Raw genomic sequence first — 24310 nt, 5'->3', positions numbered from 1 at the left:
GTGTACAGGTGCTTTAACCCAGTTCAACAATGTCAGTCAAGTGCTATTATCTCCTCATGAGAAAAAGGTAAAAACCCGTGCTGCCAATATCAATATTTAATGAGCTTATGTAAGTTAGGGCTACTTTCACATTTCCTAGGAAGACCCACCTAGCTGTCCACATTCGCCAAGATGTTTCTCACCTTGCTCATCTCCCTGTAGAAGACATCCCTCAGGTTGGAGATGTTCTGGAAGATGGTCACGTAACAGCCAATACGACTATCAGGGGCCAAAAAACAAAAACAAGACCACATGCAGGTAAGCGGTGGTAAAGGAAGTCTTTGAGATACAAGGGAGGAGCTTAAGCCAACACCAGTGGACACAAAGAGTCCTCAGAGAAAAGCACCCTGCACGCTAGACTCAGGATGTGATCTGGATTTGTCAGGGTGAGGCCAGCAGCACACTGGGCTCTCAGAAGAGTGGGAAGGTCAGGGGAGACACTTATCGGCCCAGCTGATGCCAAAACACGAGACCTCTAGGTGCGTGAAGCTATCTTGATCCAGGCCCTTTAGGTACTAACGTAGATATGAAAGTACTCTAAAGACTTTTTATTTTTATTTTAATTTTTTTTTAACGTTTATTTATTTTTGAGACAGAGACAGACAGAGCATGAACGGGGGAGGGTCAGAGAGAGGGAGACACAGAATCTGAAACAGGCTCTAGGCTCCGAGCTGTCAGCACAGAGCCCGATGCGGGGCTCGAACTCACGGACCGCGAGATCATGACCTGAGCTGAAGTTGGCCGCCCAACTGACTGAGCCACCCAGGCGCCCCTCTAAAGACTTTTTAAAGTGCTGTAAAAATATAAGGACATGCCATTATAATTATTATCATAAATAATTATTCTTCTCATTGTGCAATACCTGGGCTTCGATGAAGCTGAAGGCACATTGGCAGAATTCTACTGTGAGTGAATGGGGGAAATTTACATTTAAAGAAACTGTATGAAATTGCAACGCTATTTAAATTAGGAGTCACATAACTGGTGTCTTAGAATACGTGTAGTGATTAAAAAGGCTCCACCAGGGGCGCCTGGGTGGCTCAGTCGGTTAAGCGGCCGACTTCGGCTCAGGTCATGATCTCGCGGTCCGTGAGTTCGAGCCCCGCGTCGGGCTCTGTGCTGACAGCTCGGAGCCTGGAGCCTGCTTCACATTCTGTGTCTCCCTCTCTCTCTGCCCCTTCCCTGCTCATATTCTGTCTCTCTCTGTCTCAAAAATAAATAAACATTAAAAAAAAAAAGGCTCCATCATACAGAGACTGATATTAAGTGGCAATATAAAATACCGACTACAGCTGCCATTACAGCATATCTCGTACAATGAAAAGTCGGACACAAAGACAATTTCTACTCAGACGCCTCCTCCCAATGTGGGAGATTTACGTCTACAACATGTTTACCTCCTGTGAAGCAAAGACATCATTAATAGAAATAATCATCCCGTGGCTTAGCGTCTCCACGAGCTGGATGTTCGTGAGCCAAGCCAAGACAGTACACACCGAGGCACGGAACCATATACTCCTGGCTCGCGTGATGACGGCCATCTACTTGCCAAGATCGCTCCTGTCCAAGAAGCAGCTTGCCTTTAAACTGGAAAAGCTGGCAGGGCAGGCATGGTTAGCTCCGTACCGCCGGTGAAGTAAGCAGGGTCTGGGGCGATAAGGCAGCTTGCCTAATGTCACCCAGCAAGGCAGTGGCAGGGCTGAGGCTACACATCCCACTCTTGCACCAGAGCTCAGGTGACACGTTTGGGTTGCCAGGTAACCCGGGCCTCCAGCGGCCCCGGGGGTCCAGGCCTTTTCTGAAGGTCAATCATTACCTGTGATACAGAGCGGGCAGTTCCTCCAGCAGTTCCTGGTTCAGGTCTTCAAACACACTCTGGGCTTTGTTGAACTCTTCCTCTGCCTAGGGGGTGAAACAGACAGGGCCGTTGCCCTCGGTCCCGGGTCTAAGGCTGGAGACGCTGTGCCTCCTTGATCCTCTGCGGCTTTTCAGGGACTTCCTGGGAACCGAGCCTCTCTTTCCCCAGACCCGTGCCCTCCCAAGCCATGAGTGTTTGACTATCCTGAGAGCATTGGTGTCAGGGAACACAGGATTTCCTTCAGGACACGCTGGATGCTGGATTTATCGTTTCTTAAACCCAGCCTGGCCCAGCAGGAGGGCAGGAAGGTTTTATCAGTTTTTTTTTGTTTGTTTTTTTTTGTTTGTTTTTTACCTTGGCAGTCTTGGCCTCATCTTTCTTCTTGGCATTCTGCAACGCCTCCAGGTGGTGTCGGGCACTGTCATAGTCCACAAGTTTCCGACCCCGCTTGGCAATTCTTTCCTAGCCCAGAGGTAGGAGAGAGGCCTCGAGAGTCACTTTTCGGTGGCCAGGATGCAGGTGACAGAGTGTCAAACACAGAGGCACGATGACTGGCTCCTATTATCGCACTGCACTTTCTAACAGTTTTGTGCCCAAGGGATCTCCCTCGCTCTTTGGAAAGAATGGGAATTCTCGGGGAGGGGGGCAGAGTAAAGGGAAACCCTACAGAGCATGTGGAAGCCTGCACTACACATCACTACTTCCTATAAACCCACTAGAATCTGGTTCAGCCTCCAGGAGACATGGCCTTGAGAATCTAACTAAATTCAAAGTCAGGGGTGCTGGGTCTTACTCCCAGTGCTGCCACTTATTAGCCCCGTGATGGAGGGCAAGGCACGTCTCTTTTGGAACATCAGCAGCCTCATCTGCCCCTACGGTGTTATTTGAAAGCTCAAACGCGGACTATAAAGTGCTTTGCAAATCCTGAAGCATAATAAAAATGGTAACTTGTTATGTGCACTGAGAGACCGTCTACTCAGTCTCATCCAAACTACATATTCAATCATGGATTTTATTTTATTTTATTTTTAATTTTTTTTTTAACGTTTTTATTTCTCTTTGAGACAGAGAGAGACAGAGCATGAACGGGGGAGGGTCAGAGAGAGGGAGACACAGAATCTGAAACAGGCTCCAGGCTCTGAGCGGTCAGCACAGAGCCCGACGCGGGGCTCGAACTCACGGACCGCGAGAGCATGACCTGAGCCGAAGTCGGCCGCTTAACCGACTGAGCCACCCAGGCGCCCCTCAATCATGGATTTTCAAAGGACTAGTGATGATCTGGCCCAGCTTCCTACTGAACACGTGGAGCTGCAATATCCCAAATAAGTAGTTTACCAATTCCTGCTGGAACAGAGAATGGACAATTCCCAACTTCACAGCAGATTTCATTTTTTGAAAGCTTGATGACAGACTGAAGTCAGGACCCCTCTAATTTCTCCCTATTATTATTATTATTATTTTTTTTTTAATTTTTTTTTCCCAACGTTTATTTATTTTTGGGACAGAGAGAGACAGAGCATGAACGGGCGAGGGGCAGAGAGAGAGGGAGACACAGAATCGGAAACAGGCTCCAGGCTCTGAGCCATCAGCCCAGAGCCTGACGCGGGGCTCGAACTCACGGACCGCGAGATCGTGACCTGGCTGAAGTCAGACGCTTAACCGACTGCGCCACCCAGGCGCCCCTAATTTCTCCCTATTAATCTAAAAGCAGTGCAGCGCCTGACAGAGTAGATGGTTAATAAATAGGAGTTGGGGCGCCTGGGTGGCTCAGTCGGTCGGGCAGCCGACTTCGGCTCAGGTCATGATCTCGCGGTCCATGAGTTCGAGCCCCGCGTCGGGCTCTGTGCTGACAGCTCAGAGCCTGGAGCCTGTTTCCGATTCTGTGTCTCCTTTTCTCTGATCCTCCCCCGTTCATGCTCTGTCTCTATCTCAAAAATAAATAAACGTTAAAAAAAATTAATAAATAGGAGTTGAATGAATAAATGAACTCTAACTCTGCTTTCTGGAACAGCTTAGAAGAGGTTGCATCCCTCTTTTACCTAGCAGACTTCCAAGTATCGGATGTAGTTATCATGACTCCTCCAAGTTTCTTCTTGTCTACAATATACAGATGGGCTGGGTTTTTTTTCCACAAGTAAAAGGGATGCCCTGAACTAGATCTAATTCAAAAACAGCTCCAATCTTCTTCACCCAAATCTAATTCTAAACATGCCCTTCACACAGCTCTAACCTTCCACCTTAACCTCCCGTCTGACCCCAGACTTTTAATCCTCTTTCCTGAGCTTCATTCCCGACTGTGGGCTCAAACTCTACGTAGGACGTTTACCCTGTATGTTCTCTAACTTCCAGGGGCCACCCGTGACCCATCCTGGACTCTGCAAACCGATTACCTTGATCTCGCTGAACTGGGCTACGTAGTTTTCCATGGTTCTCACTGCCTGGTCAGCTAATTTCTCTTCGTAGTCTTCCCAAAGGAGATCATTGTTCTGTGGGGGCAGAGGCAGAGGGCAGTGGTGAGGGCCCCACTTCTCAGCAACAACCGCCTACCAAGGGAAAGCCCAAATTCTGCCTGCCACAGACTTCCTTTTTTGGAGCGCTGTATTTAGAATATCACGTTGGGTTCCGGTGAAGAAGTCAGGTGAAGGAACAGCCCTTCCCGAAGGGGCTGCCCTATAAGACACTGGGCGTACATTCAGGGATTAAGAACAGGAAGAGATGGTCAGAGTTTTGGACTCTAGAACTTGGAGGACAGGCAAATTTGGGAGCACAAAACTGCATGAAGTTAACTTTCAAAACCAACCACTTGGGTTTTATGGAACGGAAACTTCCGTAAGGTTTTAGGAGGGGGAGAAGGGCAACAACGGAGGAATCCGTAGACTAGGGAAAACTTGTTTTGACCTCCATAGTTATTGCTTTTTGCTACCGCCCGTGACCGAGGCCACATAAATGAACGATGCGGATTGGCTCCTTTGTTTATCCATTTGCTGGGATACAGAAGCAAAGATGAGGCTGAGATGAGGGCAGGAGTCAGTGCCAGAAGAGGTGTCTAGTCCAAACGCTCTTACCCCTACGATGGCCTTCAGCTCGTCGTGACCGTCCCACTCGTTGCTGTAGATCTCCTGCAGGGTTTCTGACACTCGTTTTGAGCTCTCATGCATCACTGAGAGGAGAGAAGTCACGTCTACCATAAAGTTTCCCCCAAAGTAGGCTGGTATAATCATACGGGTGGACAGGCAAAATCAGTGGGTCTACTTCAGAAGGACGCAGACCAAGAAGGTTTGGGTTATCCGTGAGGAAGGTTTGGGTTATCCATGAGTTGCTCCTGCTCTGCCCACAAGCCCCAGGACTCAGGGGCAGGCAAGTAAGTGATCAAACACCTGAGAATGGTTGTCTTTCTTTCCGCGCTCAGACTTCTCAGGAGCTCGAATCCCCTGTGCTACGCAATACCCACCTTTGACGGCGCTAAGGAAGTTCTTCAGGTCCTTGTAGAGCTTCTGGCCTTCTGCCTGAAAGGGAGAAGTGCTTTCAGTGACCGAACAGATACGTTTGGAAAGACGCCTTAGAGGTCAAAGTTGAAAAGTAGGCTCAAAGCAGACGTCAATCCTGGAATCCGCAAATGTTATAAATGAGCCTCTGTTCTCTTTACCAAGAAGTTGTAGGTTATCTTTTTGGGGGCGATCTTTAAGTTGGGAGATTGTTCCCATGGCACTGGCAGATTTTCTTTCCTCTGTTTGTTCTCCCATCCAGTGAACAAAAGCCTACGCCCCGGGTTCCTCTGCTGGAAATATGTGTCCTCCGTGACCCTGTGGGTTATACCTTCCTCTCTGGGTTAAGTACATTGCTACCATCTTCTTAAGACAGTAGGTCTTCTCCCTCCTGTGCACCCTGACCATTCCTCTCCTCTCCTGATGTCCTTCTCTGCCTTGCCTCACTTTACCCTTCCCTTCCATCAGTCACATGTTTTACACTCTCCTTCAAACAGCCTCATCACTGATTCTCCTCCTGTTCCAACATCAATAGCTTCATCCATAGCTCTATCCATCTACCCAATTCTTTCTTTGTTCCCGTGTCTGAACTCTCATTTTTTAAAAAATATTTAATCTTGAGAGAGAGACAGAGATAGAGACAAAGTGTGTGAGTGAGTGGGGTAGGGGTAGAGACAGAAAGAGGGACAGAGGATCCAAAGGGATCCAAAGTAGGCTCCGTACCGACAGCAGAGAGCCTGATGTGGGGCTGGAACTCATGAGCCATGGGATCATGACCTAAGCCGAAGTCGGATGCTTAACTGACTGAGCCACCCAAGTGCCCCTGAATTCTCATTTTTTAAGGCTAGGACTCCCAAGCACAGATTAGATCTCCTCCCTAAAAAAAAAAAAGGGGGGGGGTGCCTGGGTGGCTCAGTCGGTTAAGCGGCCGACTTCGGCTCAGGTCATGATCTCGCGGTCCGTGAGTTCGAGCCCCGCGTCGGGCTCTGTGCTGACAGCTCAGAACCTGGAGCCTGTTTCAGATTCTGTGTCTCCCTCTCTCTGACCCTCCCCTGTTCATGCTCTCTCTCTGTCTCAAAAATAAATAAACGTTAAAAAAAATTTAAAAAAAAAAGGCGGGGGGGGAGAAAAGAGAGGAAGGTATCATTTAAGTTTGGAAGTTTTTCTCTCAACCCCACAGGTGACCCACTTCTGTTTTAACTCTGACAAATGTTCACTGAGCCTCTGCTTCTTGAATCCAGCAACCAGAAACTCGTGACTTCTTGCTGAGACTGTGCTTCAATTTAAAATAGCCCTAGGGGCACTTGGGTGGCTCAGTCTGTTAAGCGTCTGACCCTCAATCTCAACTCTGATCGTGATCTCTCGGTTCGTGAGCTCGAGCCCCGTGTCGAGCTCTACACTGTCGGTGTGGAACCTGCTTGGGAGTCTGTCTCTGCCCTTCCCCCTGCACTGTCTGTCTGTCTGTCTGTCTCTCTCTCTCTCAAAATAAATAAATAAATTTCAAAAAAAAAAGGTTCTATTAGAACTTGTGCCCACTGGTCTTAGGCTGGCCTTCTGTACTCAGAGTAGATCTGCTTTCTCTTGCACATATGTTTGAAGACATCTGTCACATACCCCGCACCAAGTCTTCTCTTTCAAAGGCTTCCTCTGTTGTTCCTCATGGTGTTATTTAAAGCTCCTTCCGACTCTGGTCTCTTGCCTCTGTGTGAACTCCAGTTTCTGGGAGTTGAGGCTAGACCATTGACCTCTTGGAGCCTGACTTCAGGAACGTGGGCTTGGACTGAAAGGTGCAGTCCACTTGAGGGGGTTTCCTGGGGCCAGACCTGTGGGTCAGGACAGTGACCTTCACGCCAGCTCAGGTGAAGGGGTATTTAAGTTGCGATGCATTATTATGAAGTATACCCATAAGCTACTTGTGAACTTGCTCATTTATTTTATTTGTTTGTGGTCATCACTAGATAGGCTATTGAGCATACCAAAAGTATAAAGAAATGTATGGGAGGAAAAACTGAAAATTCAGAAAAGTCTAACAACTTAAACTTTTTTTTTTTTTAATCTGTGGAAATCTTTGCAGGAAGGATGATTACTGTGAACACAGCAGAAAATCTAGGTCAACTCAGGGTCAAAGTAAACTGGACTAATTATTTCATCCATCTTTTTGCCTCCAGCGCTTACTTCTAAGCCAGTCCAAACTTAAAAAAATTTTTTTTTAGCATTTATTCATTTTTTGAGGGACAGAGAGAGAGCATAAGCGGGGGAAGGGCAGAGAGAGGGGGAGACACAGAATCGGAAACAGGCTCCAGGCTCTGAGCTGTCAGCACAGAGCCTGATGCGGGGCTTGAACTCATGAAACGCGAGATCACGACCGGAGCCAAAGTCGGACGCTTAACTGACTGAGCCACCCAGGCGCCCCAGCCAGTCCAAACCCTTCACCATACTTCAGGTTGAAAGTCCTGGGAGCTGGGATGCCTTTAAGCATCTGACTTCAGCTCAGGTCATGATCTTGCAGTTTGTGAGTTTCAGCCCCACATCGGGCTCTCTGCTGTCAGCACCGAGACCACTTTGGATCCTATGTCCCCCTCTCTCTCTGCCCCTTCCCTGCTTGTACTCTCTCTCTCTTAAAAGTAAATAAACATTAAAGAAAAGAGAAAAGAAAAGAAGAGAAGAGAAGAGAAGAGAAGAGAAGAGAAGAGAAAAGAAAAGAAAAGAAAAGAAAAGAAAAGAAAAGAAAAGAAAAGAAAAGAAAAGAAAAGAAAAGTCAAGTCCTTGGAGCTGAATGCCAGGGCTCTAGGGACATGAACACGCAGTCTCAAGGGCGTCTAAGACACTGTCAGGGAAGTGGGAAAAGAACCTGCATTGTGCGGTACTTCACAGCAAGTGAGGATCAGGAGAACATCAGAGAAATGACTGGCGGCGGGGGGGGGGGGGGGGGGGGCGGGGGCGAGGTGGGTTCAGATGTTATAGAGAGGTTAGAGTGCAGGAACAACTGGTCACAGTAACTGGACTTGGTAACTGGAGGTCACTGGTAATCTTGAGAAAGTGCTTTCAATAGCATGATGGAGACGGTCAGTCAGCCACCAAAATTCAGAAACACTCAGCATTCATCAGGAAGGATGTTTCACTTCCTTCTTGCTTTTTCATTCATGGGAAAAAAGTTGACACAGCCTAAGATGTTAAACGTGCATAAAAGCTTTTAAAGATGGAAATGGTAGGTGGGTGTAAGTTTGAGAGTTTTAAAAATGTGACAGCCAAGGTTTGAAAGAGTTTTGAGGATTATAAAAATTAACAAGGATTTCAAGTTCCTTTTTTTTTTTAAATTTTTTTTTCTTAATGTTTTTTATTTATTTTTGAGACAGAGACAGAGCATGAGCAGGGAAGGGGCAGAGAGAGAGGGAGACACAGAATCGGAAGCAGGCTCCAGGCTCTGAGCCATCAGCACAGAGCCCGATGTGGGGCTCGAACTCACAGACCGTGAGATCATGACCTGAGCTGAAGTTGGATGCTCAACCGACTGAGCCACCCAGGTGCCCCTCAAGTTCCTTTTTGAAAGAAAACAAAATGAACTCAACTTTTTACTTCACCATGAAGATTTGGTCTCTAAAGTACATATTGGAGTAACAAAACCTGTTAAACCATCTTGCATAATTTCTTTTTTTTTTTAATTTTTTAAAATGTTTATTCATTTTTGAAAGACAGAGACAGAGCACAAGCAGGGATGGGGCAGAGAGAGAGGGGGGACACAAAATCCAAAGCAGGCTGCAGGCTCTGAGCTGTCAGCACAGAGGCCGTCGCGGGGCTCGAACCCACGAACCGCGAGATCATGACCTGAGCCGAAGTCGGACGCTCAATGGACTGAGCCACCCAGGCGCCCCCATCTTGCATAATTTCTACAAATGAAATTCAAATTGTTTTTATCCCATTAGACATTATATGGCCCGACAAATCCGACCAGTAATCAAGGCTACCGTGCATGACCATGCACTTGTATGTATGCTGTTCAAAACCAGGGGGTTCTACTGATACCAGAGTCCATAAAATGTGAATGCCTTCTGCCTTCCGTGGCACCTCACAAAAGCCTAACTCCCCTTCTGTGTTTTAGGATCAAGCTTCCAGGTCAAAGTTCTTCCTTTAGGCTCTTGCTCTTTCCTTTGAGGAGATGAAGTGTGTGTGTGTGTGTGTGTGTGTGTGTGTGTGTGTGTGTGTGTATGGGGGGGGAGCGGTAATGGGAAGTGGGGTAGCGGGACGCCTGTGGGTGTCATTTTATTTCACTGACCTGTCTGCCCTCCTACCCTGAAATGTCTCCAGGCTGAACAATCCTAGCCTTCTTCTTCAGGTGTGACTTTTACGGTCTTAGCTTCCTCCCTGTCTGTGAGTCAAAGACTTGCAAGTTATTCCACTTTTCCGGTTCCAGTTTCCTCATCTATAAATGTCGGGTCAGACCATTTCTAGCCCTAAATCTTATCATTTTAGCACTTCCGCTCTCTGAATACCCGGCCAAATTCTTGGCATCACCATAAAGAGTCTGACTTGGTCCTTCCAACCCCTATATAAACAGCCCCAGCCCTCAGGTAACGGACCATTCGCTGTGGAAGCTTGTCCTAAACCCTCAGGTGGACAGAGCTGTGTCCTAAGAGACTGAAGTACTGAGGATGGAGAAGAAAGTCCCTGTCCTGGGGCTCTCCACTTGCTGGAGAGAAATGGACTCAGAGAAACCCAAACGCTCAGCACAATAGTAAGTAGCCTGAAGGTCCAGGAGCAAGCTCTAGAAATGCTCCATCTAATGGAGGCCCAGAGGGGAGACGAGAAGCTGGATTGTTGGGTTTGATTTTAAAGGCAATGAATTGGAAGCAGCTGTCACTACCAGAAATAAGAGATTAAAATGCTGCTTGGGGAAAACAATTCTTCCTCTATAATATGTTTTGAAGGGGGGAGGGGGAAATGGGGAAGTAAACAAAGCCTTCAAAGAAAACTTACCTATGGAAATTTGATTAGGAACCTGGGCAAGCGGCCAGGCCCTTGAAATCAGGCTGGGAAGTTTGGGAGTGATATTTATTTATTTATAAAAAAATTTGTTACGACATTTATTCACTTTTGAGAGACAGGGAGAGACAGAGTGCAAGCGAGAGAGGGGCAGAGAGAGAGGGAGACACAGAATCCGAAGCAGGCTCCAGGCTCCGAGCTGTCAGCACAGAGCCCGATGTGGGGCTGGAACTCACGAACCGTGAGATCATGACCTGACCCGAAGTCAGATGCTCAATGGACTGAGCCACCCAGGCGCCCCTGGGAATATTTATTTATTGATAAAAAAATATACCTACAAGCTGATTGCGGTAAGGGACTGGGTACATGACCAACTGGTCCAACTTCTGGAATACTTCACTTTCAATCTCCTTGACCTTGTCTTTCCCCCCTCTGTTCGTCTGAGCTATCCGAGGTCCCGGTCCTGTCTCAGAGCTGACTGTGTTGTTACTGTCTTTTTCCTTAAACGGTGAATGCCTGAGGGCAGGCGTATTGTCTTCTTTGTGTTGAAATACCAGGATCTAGCCTGGCATACAGCAGGCTCGCTTGTTAAGTGAACTTTTCAGGCAGGCTCAAATACCAGTCACTACGGGTAAATCATTCTCTCAGGAGAAAAGCTTCCCTTATTCCTAATCTACCTCCATTTCCTTTCTCAAACAGACCTCCACCCCCCCTTCAAGTGACGTTCAGCTGGTGGGCTCACCCAGGAGATTCTGAGGGGACTGTCTCATCTGATCCTCTTATTCTTCTAGATGGCCCTTCCTTCATCGCTGACCCTTCCTTCCCACACACCTGCCATTGGTAGATCCAGCCTTTAAGGCCGAGAGGAGGAGAAAGGACCGAGCTACAGAAACCTTTCAACGTGGGTGTTGACTTACTGACTCCTGTTCTTTTCATACTGGGGTTAAAAGCTGAAGGGTAACCTTGATTGAGCAGAGGCCCAGGGAGGCCTCCTCGTGCGGTCCAGGGGGAAAAGCACAGGGTTCACGTTTGAATCCTCGCTCTGTAGCCCTTGTGCTTTACCTTGATTGAATCACCTCCCTCTCAGATCCTATTCCCCGCCCTCCGCCCCCCTCCCCCCCAATTCAGACTAAAGTCAGTGGTTGCCAAATGCTGTTCTCAGACTGGCTACCACCTCATAATTACTAGAAGCTTAATATACAACATAGACTCTCCAGTTAATGATCAACTATGACTGTTAGTGTCACATAAAAAAAAGATAAGAACATGTTATGTGCCTCCAGATGAGAGAATATCCCACCTAGAAAAATATCAAGTATTCCTGCCACAAACAAAATCTGAATCTCATCAAACCTCTAAATCTATTCATTTATGGAAAATTCAAGAGACAGAGGATCATGTTAAACAGTACCACGGGGATTCAGTCAGCCTGCAGGAAACTTCAGGAAAACAACCCGGGATCAGCAAGTAAACCGCAAAAAGGGAGGGATTAGAAACCTGCAGATGAAGAGATTTAACTTTAAGGGACTTAAACATGTCCACAAGGTGCTGATTTAAACAAATCAGGGGAGGGGTGCCTGGGTGGTTCGGTCGGTTAAGCGTCCGACTTCAGCTCAGGTCATGATCTCGCAGTCCGTGAGTTCGAGCCCCGTGTCGGGCTCTGTGCTGACCGCTCAGAGCCTGGAGCCTGTTTCAGATTCTGTGTCTCCCTCTCTCTCTGCCCCTCCCCTGTTCATGCTCTGTCTCTCTCTGTCTCAAAAATAAATAAACGTTAAAAAAAATTTTTTTAAACAAATCAGGGGATTAAAAAAATAGGGGAGTGAACATTGGACATTTTGAATTATGAAATTATTGCTATTTTTTTTAATTTTTTTTAAAGTTTATTTATTTTTGAGACAGAGAGAGACAGAGCATGAACGGGGGAGGGTCAGAGAGAGAGGGAGACACAGAATCTGAAACAGGCTTCAGGCTCTGAGCGGTCAGCACAGAGCCCATGCAGGGCTCGAACTCACATACTGCGAGATCGTGACCTGAGCCGAAGTCAGACGCTTAACCGACTGAGCCACCCAGGCGCCCCCGAAATTATTGCTATTTTTTAAAGGTATCACTTAATCTTATGTTTTAGTGGGGTGATTAACCTGAAATATCTGAAAAGATATTTGTATTACGTTGTTAACTGAAAAGGGCAAGTTATGAAACCATTACAAACAGAATAATCTCACTATTGTGAACCTTATATTTATTTATTCTGGATTTACTTGGCTACCATACACATACATAGCACAGTGACCGTAAGGATATGAAACAACAGTGGTTGTAGCATGGGAGGGTGCAAAATCATGATTTTTTAATTCATATTTTTCTTGTCCTTTCTGGTTTGTTGTAATGAGTAAACGTCTTATAGAAAAATATTTTTAGGCGTGATAATGGCTTTGTGGTTATATTTTAAAAGAGTCCTTATCTTGGGGGCAACTCAGTGGCTTAGTCAGTTAAGCCTCTGACTCTTGATTTCAGCTTAGATCATGATCTCACTGTTCGTGGGTTTGAGCCCCATGTCGGGCTCTGTGTTAGCAGCATGGAGCCTGCTTGGGATTCTCTGTCTCCTCTCTCCTCCCCTTCCCAGCTCTCTCTCTTTCTAAATAAATAAATAAACTTAAAAAAAATTAAAAAAAACTGGGGTGCCTGGGTGGTTCAGTTGGCTAAGCATCCAACTCTTGGTTTTGGCTCAGGTCATGATCTCACAGTTTTGTGAGATTGAGCCCCACATCAGGCTCTGCGCTGACAGTGAGAAGCTTGCTTGGGATTCTCTCTCTCTCCCTCCCTCTGCCCCTCCCCCTCCCCCACTCACGCTGTCTGTCTCTCTCAAAAAAATAAATGAACTTAAAAAAAATTAAATTAAAATTAAAAAATAGAGTCCTTATCTTTAGAGATTAATAATGAAATATTTATGGATAAAAATGATATGATATGCAGAATGTCCTTCATAGTAATCAAGGATGGGGGAAAGTGGGTGGAGACATAAATGAGTTGATTAATTATTAAAGCTGGGTGATGGGTACATGTGGATTAATCATACAGGTTTTCCTATCTTTGTGTATATTTGAAATCTTCCATTAAAACAAGTTTAAAACTACGGATTCCCAAGCCCTACTACAGGTGACCTTGCATTTAAAAATATTTCCCAAATGATCCTGATATACAATCAACTGCTGAATTAGATTATAGCTAGGGGCGCCCGAGTGGCTCAGTTGGTTAAGTGTCTAACTTCGGTTCAGGTCATGATCTCATGGTTCACGAGTCTGAGCCCCCCATCAGGCTCTCAGCCCTTGGGGCAGAGCCCGCTGCAGATCCTCTGTCCCCTTCTCTCTCTGCCTCTACCCCGCTCATGCTCTCTCTCTCAAAAATGAACATAAGACAAAAGATTTCTATAGGATATAGCTAGTGTCCCTTTAATAGCATCATAAAGAATTACTTTCCATATAATTCGATGCACTGATATTGTGCAAGAATGAATTTGGCTGGTCTTTGTCCCCAGTCCTGGGTAGTTAACTTCTAAATCCTTGGGAATTCCTGAGTGATGGGAGTGTGTTCATTTTTCATGGTGGGCCTCTTCAATCACGTGTGACTTTATAATAAACAAATGGCTCAGGATGGTGGCTGGTCAGGCTGGAAAGATGAACCATGTGATTAGAGGGCTGGGGCTTTGAGACAGGTGATATCAGCCTGACCTCCAGCAGAAGGGAGGGAAAAGGGAGCTACGGATTAAATTCAATCATGTGGCCCATGATTCACCATGTAATGAAATCACAACAAAAAACTCTAGACACCTGATGCTTGGGTGAGCTTCCTTGCTGGGTAATCCTATATCAACGTGCTGGGAAGGTGACACATCTTGAGAACACAGAAGCTTCTCGTTTGGAATTCTCCTGGACCTCACCTCATGTCCCTCTTCACTTGGCTGGTCCTGATTGGTGTCATTTATAATAAAAGTGTAATTGTAAATAGAGCGCTGTCCTGAGTTCTTTGGGTTGTTCTTGTGGATTACAGGAACTGAGTGGCTAGTAGGACCCCCCCCCCAATATTTGTAGCACTGCTCAGCAGTGTGGGTGTCCTGGGAGCTCTGGAGCCTGCAGCTGGTGTCCGAAGTGAAGCAGTTTTGTTGGGGACAGTGCCCTTAACCTGTGAAATGTGGCCGAACTCTGAGCAGTTAAGTGTTAGGACCACATTACAACCGGGTATTCACGTGAGTCAATAACCCCCTTCTATTACAAAGAGGGGACTGCAATCTCCAGGGCTCATGTAAGAATTAAGTGAGATCACGTGTGTAAAGCACCATGCACAATGCCTGGCACATGGAGATGGAAAGTGAAATATCTTGGGGCACCTGGGTGGCGGGGGGGTGGGGCTCAGTCGGTTGAGTGTCTGACTTTGGATCACGTCAAGATCTCATGGTTGGTGAGTTTGAGCCCCGCATCAGGCTCTGCACAGACAGGGCGGAGCCTGCTTGAGATTCCCCTCTCTCTCTCCCTCTCTTCTGCCCCCACCCCATTCGTGCTTACTCTCTCTCAAAATAAATAAACTTAAAAAAAAAAAAAGTGAAATATCCCATGGAAGCCTACACCTATTGCCCACTTCTCAATGTAAATTTTCTGTAAGAGAATTACCCATAGCAGCCAGTGAAGGTAGAAGGAACCGAGACAATAGGAGGTTTGCTGGTGAGAATGACAGGTGAAAGATGGACGGATCATTTAGAATTCTGGGCTTCGGCCAGGTAGATGTAGTGGCCAAAGGGGCAACAAGGAAAATCAGGGGCTACTACGATGGGAGAGCCTAGTAGGGTGGGAGAGAGGCACCCTGAGGAAGTGATCAGCCAAAGACTAAAGTGGCAGGGGCTCGTTCCAACTTTGTCCAAGGACCTAGGGATGCCACTGTACCCCGGGGGAACCACTAAGAGGAAAGAACACTTGTCTGTCTCCCAAAACCCAGGGTCGCTGGGAACAAGAAAGGGAAGCGTCTCTGGTTCCCAGAGAAACAAGAAGCAGCAGGTTACTCCGTGGCCCTTGCCCCCCAACCGCGGGGGGAGGGTGGGGTAGGAGGGATGCCTGTTGGCTTGCCCAAACCTACTGTTCTTCTGCTACCCGGCCCTCAGGTCTCCCTTCTTCCTCCAAGCTCCCCCTCCCCACCCTCCAGATTACCTGTTGCTGGTGGAAGTTGTTGGCACTTTGTTCAAACCGTTCATCTTTGGTTTCCACAGTCTTCCCCAACTTCTGCAGAACCTGGGAATGTAAGTTGGAAAGGTCAGTGAGGTGGAGTCAAGTCCCTCTCATCTGTTGGCCTCCTATGACCCTAGCTTCTCAGAGTCTCGGATGCAATTAAAGGGCTGTACTCGTATCAGCCCAATGGAATTTAAAAAATATAGAGTGCACTGTTGGAAAAAAAAATCGTATTTGGTGGTTCTTCTCAAATTGGGGTATGCCTGAGGGTATCTGGCAGTGTGCAAGGGTGTATATACAAAGCCCAGAATAAATATGGCATACATGCCTGGAATTACAATATTATTTACAGTGGGGTTCCGGGGGTGGGCTGGGGTAAAGTTTTATATTAAAACAAGGATTAATAACAATGTAAAATATGCAGCCCTAACGATAAAATATGAGCCTTGAAGGTACTTTTCACTTGAGAGATGGTCTTCCAGCCACAGCCCCAGATTCCTCTAGATAGATGAGGTTAGAGGCAGGCAGGAGACTGTTCTCTTAGGAGAGCCCTTGTGGAAAACGCTGAAGAAGACCGACACAACGCATTTAGAACCCAGCTCGAAATGAATGCTATCTCCTCTCTCCTGGGAGCCAACCACCATATTGGTCTCAGCACTAATATAAAGGACAGGAAAATGAAAAAGATACGGCGCCTCTTCACACAGGGGACACTCACTTGTACACAAGCAAGAAAGCCCTGCATCTTCCACCTGTAGCCCCCATGTTGGGAGGAGGCACTGTCATCACGCTGCCCCCGGGCCGAAGTTAGAATCTCAGAAGTTGCCCTCAACTACTTCTCCCTCACCTCCTTCATCAAATCCCTCAATATGTCCATCTCTGGAAACCGTCCCATGCTTTCTAGTCTCGCGGTCATAACTGTGTTCCGGGCCCTTGCTGTTGCTCTCCTGCATCTGCTTAAAACCTTCTAATGATTCTCCACTTGCCTGCTCAACAAATTTGCATGAAATGCCCAATACGTGTCTCAGTTACTCTTGATCTTGGGGTTGTGAGTCTGTGCCCCACGTTGGCTATAAAAATTATTTAAAAAATTTTTTGGAACATTTATTTATTTTGGGGATACAGAGAGAGACAGAGCATGAGTGGGGGAGAGGTACAAAGAGAGAGGGAGACACAGCATTGGAAGCAGGCTTCAGGCTCTGAGCTGTTAGCATGGAGCCCAATGAGGGGCTCAAACCCATGAACTGCGAGATCATGACCTGAGCTGAAGTCAGATGCTTAACCGACTGAGCTACCCAGGCGCCCCTAGAAATTATTTACATGCATACACACACTTTAAAAAAATTAAAAAAAAAAATTCATACTCTATATCCTTTATGACACTTAACCGCTTTATCCCATTAATCGAGTTAATCACTCCCTTCTAAGTGTTTGCAACTTCTACACCTTGTAGACATTTCTATTACTGTTTTTTTTTTAAATTTTTAAATGTTTTTATTTATTTTTGAGGCAGAGAGAGACAGAGCATGAGCAGGGGAGGGGCAGAGAGAGAGGGAGACACAAAATCTGAAGCAGGCTCCAGGCTCTGAGCTGTCAGCACAGAGCCTGACGCGGGGCTTGAACTCACAGTCTGTGAGATCATGACCCGAGCCGAAGTCGGACACTTAACCGACTGAGCCACCCAGGCGCCCCTCTATTACCATTTTATGATTTAGGTTTATCTAGCTATGTCTCCTTCTAAACTGTAGGCTCCTTGAGAACTGGGTACTTGGCATACTCATCTAGATTTCTCAGTACCCAGCAAAGAGATACTTAATACTTCTAACGGGAGGGAGAGTGGGACTGACAACGGGAGGAGACTGACCAATGGGCTGGGACTTGAATTAAGATTTCGCTAGACTGGAATAGAGTATAAGGGGGGAGGGTGGAAAGAGGACAAAGTCACAGAAATACCCACCCACATTCACACCGCTTTGTGAGATGACTCAGCACGGCTGGTTTAGGGTGTGTTATGGGGAGTAGTGGGTAAGGGAGCCAGAAAGGGAAACTGGAGTCTCGTCATGAAGGGCTTTGAATCACGTGCAAGAGTGCCCAGGTCTTGGGGAGTGAGGAAGGCTCTACATAGATACTTGGGCCCACATGTCCCCATTCTTTCATTTTTTTTTTTTTAGAGAGAGAGAGAGCACACGCAAGCTGGGGAGAGGGGCAGAGGGGGACAGAGAGAGAATCTTAAAAAGGCTCTGTGCTGAGTGCGGCTCCATCCCACTACCCTGGGATCATGACCTGAGCCAAAATCAAAAGTTGGAGGCTCAACTGACTGAGCCACCCCGGGTGCCCTGACCATATGTCCCCATTCTTTTTTTTTTTTTTAATGTTTATTTATTTTTGTGAGAGAGAGAGAGAGAGACAGACAGAGTGTGAGCAGGGGAGGGGCAGAGAGAGAGGGAAACACAGAATTGGAAGCAGGCTCCAGGCTCTGGGCTGTCAGCACAGAGCCCGACGCGGGGCTCGAACTCATGAGCCTTTGAGCCGTGAGATCACGGACTGAGCAGAAGTTGGCCGCTTAACCTACTGAGCCACCCAGGCGCCCCCACCCTGCCATGTGTCCCCATTCTTTTTATTTAATTTTATTTTTTATTTTTTAAAATTTACATCCAAATTAGTTAGCATACAGTGCAACAATGATTTCAGGAGTAGATTCCTTAGTGCCCCTGACCCATTTAGCCCATCCCCCCTCCCACAACCCCTCCAGTAACCCTCAGTTTGTTCTCCATATTTATGGGTCTCTTCTGTTTTGTCCCCCTCCCTGTTTTTATATTATTTTTGTTTCCCTTCCCTTATGTTCATCTGTTTTGTCTCTTGAATTCCTCATATGAGTGAAGTCATATGATTTTTGTCTTTCTCTGACTAATTTCACTCCGCAGAATACCCTCCAGTTCCATCCACGTAGTTGCAAATGGCAAGATTTCATTCTTTTTGATTGCCGAGTAATACTCCATTGTATATATATATATACCACATCTTTATCCATTCATCCATCGATGGGCATTTGGGCTCTTTCCTTCCATACTTTGGCTATTGTCGATAGTGCTGCTATAAACATTGGGGTGCACGTGCACCTTCGAAACAGCACACCTGGGGGCACCTGGGTGGCTCAGTTGGTTGAGCGACCGACTTCAGCTCAGGTCATGATCTCGCGGCTCGTGGGTTCGAGCCCCGCGTCGGGCTCTGTGCTGACAGCTCAGAGCCTGGAGCCTGCTTCAGATTCTGTGTCTCCCTCTCTCTCTGCCCCTCCACTGCTCACGCTCTGTGTCTCTCTGTCTCTCAACAATAAATAAACGTTAAAAAAAATTAAAAAAAAAAAAAAGAAACAGCACACCTGTATCCCTTGGATAAATGCCTAGTGGTGCAATTGCTGGGTCGTAGGGTAGTTCTGTTTTCAGTTTTTTGAGGAACCTCCATACTGTTTTCCAGAGTGGCTGCACCAGCTTGCACTCCCACATGTGTCCCCATTCTTAACCCAGTGGTTAGCATCTCCAACTTCTGGAGCTCTCTCTGTAGTGGTTACGATCAAGGGCTCTGGAGTCTGACAGATATATGCCCCATCTTGGCCTTTCGATTTATGGCTCTAAGCCTTTAGGCAAATAAGCCTATCCGTCTCTTGAGCCTCTGTTTACACAACAGCATCTCCTGGAGTTGTCCGGAGAATTAAATGACATACATTCTCAGTGCTGCCCTTTGGTGAGTGCTCAATACAAATCCATTAGCATTATGTCCAATTGCACTCCCTTCCCTATGAGTGCGTATTTCCTTCTCAGTTCAGCCATATGTTTGTGTCTCTGACTCCAGCTCATTGAACACCTGACCCTGGGTACACCCGGTCTGCCATCTTCCCTGCACCCCCACCCCCCACCCCCACCCCAGACAACAGAAAGTTGCAAAACCACCTTGTCTAAGTGGTAATTGCAGCTCTCACTTCCTTCCTGTTACTCCTCCCTTCCTTTGCCTGGAGGGGCTGGGGGGTGTTCTTAGGTGGAAGGGGCTGAGTAAACCCCGGCTAGAGTAAATGTGGCATGCCCAATATCCCCAACCCCCCAAAGGCTCAAGGCAAAAAGGCTTAGAAGGGGTGTGAGCATGTGAACTGAACACTCCCACCTTCAACTGTGAAACTGAAAGACGAGTGTGATCGCCCTCAGAGCATAACCAGTGCCCTGGGCCCAAAGTCCTTTGTTGCCATAAGCAACAGGGCTGCGTATCCAGGCACTTACGCCGTGTTGTAGATGTTCTCCCGCAACGAAAGTTCTCTGACGGAAGAGAATGTAGAGTGCTGAACAAACATCTGAAAGAATTAATACATTCTACCTTTGGTTCACTTCCTAATGACAGTGCACCCAATGCCAGTTGTCTGAAGTTCTACACTAAGAATTCTGTGTTTAGAGAGAAAGAAGAGGAACAAGAGAAAAAGCGATTACAAAAAAATTCACTGCAGATGTTTCGTGGCTATAGGTCCCTACCAGGACCCTTCCCCCTAATCATTTATGATATTTTCATTAACCCTCTCAATTGGGGTCATTTGAATAGGGCCTGGCTATTAGAGATGACAGATTTTTGTTAAAATTTTTTTCTTAGGTGTGATAACAATTGCAGTTTCTGTGAGAAATCCTCATTTTCGGGATATACGTTAAAGTAGGCTTTTCCTGGGGCACCTGGGTGGCTCAGTCAGTTGGGCGACCGACTTCGGCTCAGGTCATGATCTCGCAGTCCGTGAGTTCGAGCCCCGCATCGGGCTCTGTGCTGACAGCCCAGAGCCTGGAGCCTGTTTCAGATTCTGTGTCTCCGTCTCTCTCTGACCCTCCCCCGTTCATGCTCTCTGTCTCAAAAATAAATAAACATTACAAAAAAAAAAATTACAAAAAAAAAAAGTAGGCTTTTCCTTAGCGTGGCCCTAAATTTCCTCTCCCGTCTTTTCTGCCACCCATCCCTGTACTCCAGCTCACCTGCATTTCTCACTATTCTGCCTCAACGGTTTTCCACACTCCCTGCCTGGCTCATGCTGGCATTTCCTCAGCTAGCATGTTCCCTCCCCCCCACTTGCCTGAGGAACTACTAACCGGCCATCATTCCTACCTCAAATTCCGCCTCTGCTATAAAACGTCGCTCAATTCTCCTCAGTCTTTCTCTCCTCTGAATTCCCACAGACTGCAGACCTCTCAGGTGACTCATTTCACCAATTTTTTTTTTTTTTTTCTTTTTTTAACTAGACTGTGAGCTTCTGGCAGGCGAGAGTGCCTCTTATTCATCTCTAAATTCCTTCCTGGGTCCAGCCCAGTATCCCGGGCAAAGGAATTTCTCGGTTAAGTATTGTTGACAGAACCCTCTGGGAGACCGGTTGAGTAAAAGTCAGTAGAGGAAAAGACCAGCAAAGGAGGGGTAACACAATGCCCCTTCCGAGCCATCTGCCACAGAGCAATCGTGGATGGTGAAAGCACTCATCTGAACCGTGAAGACACATCTTCCTGTAAAGACGCAACTCAGTCTCATGTTGCGTCTGGGTGGAGACTGGAAAATAAAACAAGAATGCTTCATCGCCCTCGTGTGTGACGGCCACTGGACCTTCACGCCTAGATTTTCAGAGGAGAGGGACTGAGCAAAAGGTGTTTCTACTCCCAGCTTTGCTCCTGAGAGAGAGGGTCAGCAGGAAGTGGGCAGGCACAGATGTCACAGTGGTTTATCAGGAGGCTTGTAGACAGAGCGGGCCTGAGGTTGGGATCCAAAGGCGGGACACCTGGGTTTCAGTGACAGTTCTGCCATTTGCCGATCTCTTTTGAGCCTCGCTTCTTCATTTCTAAAATTGGGATATTAATAACATGCACAAAGGGCGGCAAAGGTGAAATGAGATCCTATCACGAGAGCGTTGGCTCCATAAAGAGAGAGAGAGATCGTGTCTTTCCTGAAGTCCTCTGCCTCGACCACAATCGGCACTCGATACCTGACACATCTATTTGACACTGTGGTTGCTACGTATTACTTAGATTACAGCCAACTGCTTATACAAAAACTACAAATTGTTCCAGGGAGTCCTTTGTTTTGACTGTAACTTTCTCCCTCTCTCTCTTGCCTTCAATAACGTGTCAAGACTCAAGGACTCTGGCAGGCTGGGCTGAGCTCCTCCTCACATTCCAGGCCGTTCCCACTCTATCCAGGCAGCAGCCGCTGCCTCTACGGTGCCAACTGTACTGCTCCAAGTTCAATGTCTGCCCGCCCTTGTGTTTATGTCTAGGTTCAGAGCATCCTCCCGTTTTCTGCCTTAACCTGGAAAGGTCCCCAAGGCAGAGGTGAGGTAGCTCCTCTCTCCACATTCTCAGGGTTCAGACCAGGAAGAACAGGTTACCTGGGTGGCTGGTTCTCCCTTTGGGGAATATTTGCTTCTGAGGTTCAAGGAACCCTCTCCCCTCCTCACTCTTGCATCCTTACTGCATTGAATTTCCAAGTCACTAAGCATCACCACTCTCATTTTTACATGTGCAGAATCTGAAGCCCAGAGCAGGGACGTTACTTATCTAAAGCTCTGGAGTCCATGCTTAGAAAAGGAGACAAATCCCCAAGGGCACAGTGTTGATGATAGGCTGGATGAGGACAGAAGGTGAAACAGTGAGGTAAAGTCAACTGCTGTGTCTTTTAAAAATAACTATTATCGGGGCGCCTGGGGGGCTCAGTCCTTTGGGTGTCCGGCTTCAGCTCAGGTCACGATCTCACGGTTTGTGGGTTCGAGCCCCACGTCGGGCTCTGTGCTGACAGCTCACAGCCTGGAGCCTGCTTTGGACTCTGTGTCTCCCTCGCTCTCTGCCCCTCCCCCGCTTGTGTTCTGTCTTTCTCTCTCAAAAATAAACATTAAAAAAAATTAAAAAAAAAAAAAAAACCAAACTATTATCCATGAATTTTTTTGTCTCCTGGGTTTTCTTGTTTTTTCCAACCCGTCACGTAGCTGGTAACTCCTCTTCCACACCACTTCTAACTAGACCTTCCCACAGGCTCTGATCTCTATCAGATTTGTAATGAGACAGCCTTCGAAGAGGCTAAAATCGTGATCAAGGTGAAATCAGAGCAAGGTGAAGTAATGAAGTCGAGCCACACAAAATCTGGCCTTTTCCTCCACTCTTTCATATGACCCCGGCTTCCTCAAAGGCAGAAAAAGGAGATCCATCTATCAGAGTGTTGCTACGTGGAGAGCAGAGGTTCAGGTTAAAGGGGAAGGACACACCCTGGACAGGTGGAAACAAGAATGTCATGGGGCGCCTGGGTGGATCAGTCAGTTAAGTGTCCAACTCGGGCTCAGGTCATGATCTCGCAGCTTGTGGGTTCAAATCCCCACCTCGGGCTCTGCGTTGTCAGTGCGGAGCCTGCTTTGGATTCTCTGTCTCCTATCTCTGTCCCTTCCCCACTTGCACTCTCTCTCTCAAAAATAAATAAACATTAAAAAAAAAAAAAAAAGGAAGAAACAAGAATGTCACTAAAATGTGTCGAGGAGCGCCTTGGTGGCTGAGTCAGTTCTGCCTCAACTCTTGATTTCAGTTCGGGTCATGATCCCAGAGTCTGGGACGGAGCCCTGCCTCAGGCTCCAGGCTCTGGGCTGGGTGTGGAGACTGCTTCAGATTCTCTCTTCTTCTCCCTCTGCCCCTCCCCCAGCTCATCCTTTCTCTCTCTCTCAAAGTAAATAAATAAATAAAAATAATAATGTGTAGAGAAGTGTTACAGGCGGACAGCCTACCTCAATGTTGACGCTGGAGTAAGGCCACCCAGAGCCAACCAAGGACCCAATCTAAAAAGAGATGCTCCTTCATCATCCTGGACCGTGTACTTTCCAACGCACAGAGAGCAGATACGGGCTACTGCTCACATCAGCTTAAACACTGCCCAGAGGCCAGGCGGGGTTAGGTTACGGAGTCCTTGTGGACTGGGCGGTCCCCGCTGGCAGCACAGCTGGTCATCGCTGTCATCACTTTGGGGAGAATGCCCTCTTGCAACCTTCAATTTCATCCTCTGTGAAAGAGCACCCTGGCTGGGTTGCTAGGACAAATCTGCCAACGTTGGTTCCTTTCTCCCACCTTTCCTGGGTCGCCTGAGCATTACTTAGGGTTCCCGAGGGAGACTGCGGTCTCCTCTGCTTCCCTACCCTTGCCCAAGAACGGGTAGCTTTTTTCTGTTCTCTATCAACTCTTTGTAGTTTAAGGAAAATCCACTCCCATTCCCGTCTGCCTGGGACCTTCTGTTCAGCCCAGGCCCCCCGGACACCCCCCACACACACCCCCACCGCACACCGCTCTGTCGCAGAGCCAGGCCGGCCGGAAGGGCAGGTGGTGCGACCCGGCCACATACCTTCTCCTGGGCCCTGCTGAATTTCTTCTGCACCTGCTTGGCGAAGAGGCCGGCGGCGCCACCCGCCTTGCCCTCCGCCATCCTGCCGGCTCCGGGTAGACTGGGCCCAGCGACCTGTGGTTTTCTGGAGGCCCCCAAGGAGGAAGTGCAGTTCCCAGCATGCCTCGCATCCGGCCGTGGCCGTGGCCGCCCCGCCCCACGCCGCTCGAGACCCCCACGGGCTCTCCGAGAGGCCCCCTCCCAGCGCCGCCACGGTGGCCCTGAGGCCCCCACGCCCACCGCCGCTCAGCCCCCCGCCCCGAGGCCACCGGGCACTTCTGGAGCCCAGGTTGGGGGCTGCACCTGTTCAGGAGGAGGCT

General features: G+C 47.7%; 1 protein-coding gene across 4 annotated transcripts in view; it reads right to left on the bottom strand.

Annotated features, from left to right (window-relative positions):
- Window positions 1-24069, bottom strand: part of BIN2 (bridging integrator 2) — a 35148-nt gene extending 11079 nt beyond the window's left edge. For 2 of the 4 annotated variants that reach the window (XM_025930580.2, XM_025930582.2), the window contains exons 1-8: window positions 23952-24069; window positions 15558-15638; window positions 5349-5403; window positions 4963-5057; window positions 4288-4383; window positions 2252-2359; window positions 1856-1941; window positions 183-258 (exon numbers count right to left, since the gene is read on the bottom strand). In XM_025930580.2, the coding sequence (XP_025786365.2) occupies window positions 183-258; window positions 1856-1941; window positions 2252-2359; window positions 4288-4383; window positions 4963-5057; window positions 5349-5403; window positions 15558-15638; window positions 23952-24032 (678 nt within the window). In that variant the 5' untranslated portion in view covers window positions 24033-24069. Of the gene's footprint in view, window positions 1-182; window positions 259-1855; window positions 1942-2251; window positions 2360-4287; window positions 4384-4962; window positions 5058-5348; window positions 5404-15026; window positions 15193-15557; window positions 15639-23951 lie in introns of those variants that run through there. The other 2 variants (XM_086713365.1, XM_086713366.1) reach the window with 2 other exon arrangements.
- Window positions 24070-24310: the final 241 nt, after the last annotated feature.

The sequence above is a fragment of the Puma concolor genome, chromosome B4 (genome assembly GCF_028749965.1).
Source record: "Puma concolor isolate L17-30 chromosome B4, mPumCon1.1.hap2, whole genome shotgun sequence".
Lineage (NCBI taxonomy): Eukaryota > Metazoa > Chordata > Mammalia > Carnivora > Felidae > Puma > Puma concolor.
The sequence above is the reverse complement of the archived record's forward strand: the minus strand, read 5'-3'. Positions and strand labels throughout refer to the sequence as shown.